The sequence below is a fragment of the Mastomys coucha genome, unplaced genomic scaffold (genome assembly GCF_008632895.1).
Source record: "Mastomys coucha isolate ucsf_1 unplaced genomic scaffold, UCSF_Mcou_1 pScaffold3, whole genome shotgun sequence".
NCBI lineage: Eukaryota > Metazoa > Chordata > Mammalia > Rodentia > Muridae > Mastomys > Mastomys coucha.
This window is the reverse complement of record NW_022196909.1, coordinates 50,511,303-50,515,740: the sequence shown is the minus strand read 5'-3', so window position 1 is coordinate 50,515,740 and position 4,438 is coordinate 50,511,303. Positions and strand designations below refer to the sequence as shown.

At 48.9% G+C, this 4,438-nt stretch overlaps 2 protein-coding genes across 4 annotated transcripts in view; one reads left to right on the top strand and one right to left on the bottom strand.

The window, feature by feature from the left end:
* Dhx16 (DEAH-box helicase 16) overlaps window positions 1-1,149 on the top strand; it is a 5,462-nt gene extending 4,313 nt beyond the window's left edge. Inside the window, 3 exon segments of the mRNA XM_031347285.1 lie at window positions 466-676; window positions 855-953; window positions 1,000-1,149. Of these exon segments, the coding sequence (XP_031203145.1) occupies window positions 466-676; window positions 855-953; window positions 1,000-1,149 (460 nt within the window).
* Window positions 1-4,438, bottom strand: part of LOC116074627 (H-2 class I histocompatibility antigen, D-37 alpha chain-like) — a 714,163-nt gene that overhangs the window by 200,923 nt on the left and 508,802 nt on the right. The window lies entirely within an intron of this gene.

Sequence of the window (4,438 nt, the reverse complement as noted above, 5' to 3'; positions counted from 1 at the left end):
GAGCATGTGTGTGCATGTGTGCTTGTATGTATGTGTCTGCATGTGCATGTATGTACATGTATGTGTGTATGTATGTATGCATGTATGTATGGTGCACGTGTAGAGGATCAGAAGACAGCTTTGAGGAGTCAGTTCTGTTCTTTCACCACATGTGTGTGTTCAAGGGATCAAACTCATGTCAGCTGGCTTGGTGGTCAGCATGTTTACTGCTGAGCCATGTTACCAGCCCCGTCCTGACTGCTTTTCTTGTCCAATGCCCGGATGGGCCACAGATCACAGACGCCCCCACCCCCATGCTCACCACCTGCCCAAATTTTATAATTGAGATGCTTGACTTCTCCTTAGCTCCTCCCCCACCTCGGTCCCCATTCCCCCTTAGGTCCCTCCGTCCCTCCCTTTGGTCCAGCCCAGTACTGCTAAGCCCACTGTCCCTTCTCCCTCACCAATCTCCCACTTCCTCCCCAGTGTGGTGATGGTGGATGAAGCTCATGAGCGGACCTTGCACACAGACATTCTCTTTGGATTGATCAAAGATGTTGCTAGATTCCGACGGGAGCTCAAGGTCCTGGTGGATTCAGCCACACTGGATACTGCCTGTTTTTCTGCCTTCTTTGATGACGCCCCTGTCTTCCAAATTCCCTGACACCCGTTTCCAGTTGACATCTTCTATACCAAGGTGCTCCTTGGGAGGATGGGCTTCAGTGTGAGGCACAGGAGCTGGGGCTGGTTTAGGAGAATATCCCAAGAGAAGGGTCTAATGGACACCCAGAGAGGGCTGGGGTAAAAGATGCTGAGCAAGGACAAGAGCCTGAGCAAGTGGCCCTTCTGTGACCCTGTGTTTTCCTCCTTCCCAGGCCCCAGAGGCTGACTATCTGGAAGCCTGTGTTGTGTCAGTGCTGCAGATCCATGTGACTCAGCCCCCTGGGGATATACTGGTGTTCCTGACAGGACAGGTGTCTACTGTGGTGGGAAGTGGTTGGAGTGTTTCAGGGGAGGCAGGAGGAGATTGAGGCTGCCTGTGGGATGCTCCAGGACCACTGCTGCAGACTGGGCTCCAAGATCCTGGAGCTCCTGGTGCTGCCCATTTATGCCAACCTGCCCTCAGACATGGAGGTTAGCATCTTCCATCCCACACCCCCTGGGGCCTGAAAGGTCGGTGGGAGAAACCTTTACCCTTCTTCCTGAAGCATGCACAACCAAGGCATATGCTGTCCCCTTTGTCCCAAGGTGTTTGGCTGGCCTCATGGACACAGCAGAAGAGCAACCAGGTCCTGGCTTTCAGGTGCTTGCTCCAGGACCTGTAACTTACAAGGTCAGGCTCAGAGAGGAACTCCCAGAGTAGCATTTCATCTGTCATGTAGTGGAGAACAGTTCGCTCTACTGTGCAGTTCTCAAACCAGATGCTGTAGCCCACCTCATTCCCAAGCTTCACACCCATCTCCCCCCGGCCACTCGGGCTGCTACACTCATGGCCGCCACTCTCCGAGGCTGGGTGCAAGCAATATTCATGCCCTTCTTTGTGTAACCCTCCTCAAAGAGGTACTGTGGGATCTGCGTAGTCTTCCCAGAGCCGGTCTCGCCTTCGATGATGAGGACCTGGTGGTTGGCAATGGCGTTGAGGAGCTCCTCTCGGAAGGGGAACACTGGCAGGCTGCGGCGCTCAGCCCGGATAGACTCCTTCTGCTGGGCCTGGGCTGACAGAGGTGGGCCTGACGACGGCTCCTCATCACCCTGGAGCTGAGCCGCACGGACAAACTCGATGGTCTCCTGCTCCTCCAGCACCAGCTGGTACTTGGGCTCCTGTGCAGCAGCATCTCGGGCCCCAAACTTAAGGGACGCAGCACCCAGCTGGGCCTCCTCCCAGCGCCACTGCTCCTCTCTCGGAGCACCCGATTCCTCCTCGACGATGTCCACAGCTCGAGCTGGCTGTCCTCGGGTCTCCTTGCGCATGCTATAGCGATTAGTGGCCTCCAGCTTCTCTTGTTCGCCTGCTGCTCAGTACTCCCGAGCCAGGTCCCGCATGCATAGCTTATGCTTGAGCTCCCTGCGCTCATGGTGGCTCAGTTCCATGTCCCCAAACAGGACCTCCTCGTCAGACATTTAGGTGGGAGTTTGGGTGTCTTAAATTTTTAATATATATTTATTGCTTTTATGTGCTTGTGGGTTTGCCTGCATGAATTTATCTGCGCCTTAGTTTGTGTGTGTGTGTGTGTGTATGTGCGCCTGTGCAAGCCTTTTCAGGTCATATTGTGTCTCCTTGAAGCTGGAGTTACTGATGGTTGTGACCTGCCTGATGCAGGTGCTGAGATCAAACACAAGTCTTCTGAGAGCGCACCAAGTGCTCTTAACTACTGAATCATCTCTCCAGCCCCTCGGGGGTTAGGGGCGGTTACATAAATTTTGCTTGCAAGTATGTAGCCGGATCAGAATCCGGAGGAGGGCATTGGATCTCCTGAAAACATAGCTACAGGTGTTTTTGAGCCACCACTTGAGTGCTGGGAGTTAAACCTAAGTGCTCTTAATTGAGGATCCTGCTCTCCAGGCACCATTAAAAAAAAAAAAAAAAAAAAAAAAAAAAAAAAAAAAAAAAAAAAAAAAGCCAGGGCTACACAGAGAAACCCTGTCTCAAAAAACCAAAAACAAAAAAACAAACCAAACAAACACCGGACTTGTGTAGCGTTAGCTGGCCTGAATATACTACATAGCTAAAAATAACTTTGAGCCGGGAAGAAAAAAAAATTGAATTTGGGCATGGGAAGATGGCTCAGCGGGTAAGAGCACTGACTGCTCTTCCAAACGTCCTGAGTTCCAATCCCAGCAACCACATGGTGGCTCACAACTATCCATAATGAGATCTGACTCCCTCTTCTGGTGTGTCTGAAGACAGCTATAGTGTACTTACATATAATAATAAATAAATCTTTAAAAAAAAAGATTGAATTTATTTATTTACATCCCCAATGCTCCCTTCCTTCGGGTCCCGCTGGAAGAGTTCCTCCCACTATTCTCCTTTGTTTCCAAGAGGGCAAAACCAACCCCCTCCCAGTACTTCCCCCACCCTGGTGCAACCTTGAACTCTTGATCCTATTGTCCCTACTTCTCAAGTGTGGGGATTATAGACATGTATCATCACACTCCACTGAAATATGTAATTTATGCACAATCAAAAATAATGAGAGGCAATTTAAGTAGATTTTATTTCATACTGACAGGACTCGAAAGGAAAGAATAAGGTCAAAACACTCCACATTTTAAAAAGCAGTCCACGTGGATATTGTTAGCAGCCTGGCACATACCTGCTGCTCATGGTTTGTTGTGAGCTAAGCCCTCCCCAGCACAGATGCCCTCCTGGAGCAGAGGGTTCCAACAGACACTAACTCAGTTCTCTGAGCTTCAGAAAGTGGACGGGCATGGATGTCTCAGGTCTCAGAAGTGTGACTGACCATCTGACCAGGGACAGACCTTGAGTTCTGGAATATTTGATGGATTTCATTTCCTTCTCTGCTTCCTATAAAACCTGCTGGCTGGGGCTGGAGAGATGGCTCAGCAGGAAAGAGCACCTATTGTTCTTCCAAAGGTCCTAAGTTCAAATCTCAGCAACCACATGGTGGCTCACAACCACCCATAATAAGATCCTAAGATCCTAAGTTCAAATCTCAGCAACCACATGGTGGCTCACAACCACCCATAATAAGTTCTGACACCCTCTTCTAGTGCATCTGGAGACAGCTACAGTGTACTTATTTATAATAATAAATAAATCTTAAAAAAAAAAAAACCTACTGGCTGGAGAGAAGATGGGAGGCAGTTATTTTAGGATCCATTGCCTGGTCAGATGCAAGCTCTCTGAATAAAGTGTAACTTGGATATTCTTTTCTCTGCTGTTGGTATTTCTATTGATGACAGATGACATAGTTATCTGCTCAGGTCCAGGAATCTAAGTGGACAGGACAGTGCATGCTTGAAGTCATTCCTGTTTGGGTCATTGAGGCCGAACAATCCCAAGCAAGAGATCCCATAGGGGCCCAGAGAGATGGCTCAGTGGTTAAGAGCACTGACTGCTCTTCCAGAAGTCTTGAGTTCAATTCCCAGAACCACGTGGTGGCTCACAACCATCTGTAATTGGGTCTGATGCTTGTCTGAAGAGAGTGACAGTATACTCACATTGATAAAAAAAAAATCTTGGAGAGAGAGAGAGAGAGAAATAGAGAGAGAGAGAGAGAGAGAGAGAGATTGAAAAGGACAAGGACATATGGGGGGCTGGAGAGATGGCTCAGTGGTAAGAGCATCAACTGCTCTTCTGAAGGTCATGAGTTCATATTCCCAGCAACCACATGGTGGCTTACAATCTCTCGTGATGAGATCTGATGCCCTCTTCTGGTGCGTCTGAAGACATCTACAGTGTACTTACATTTAATAAATAAATTAAAAAAAAAAA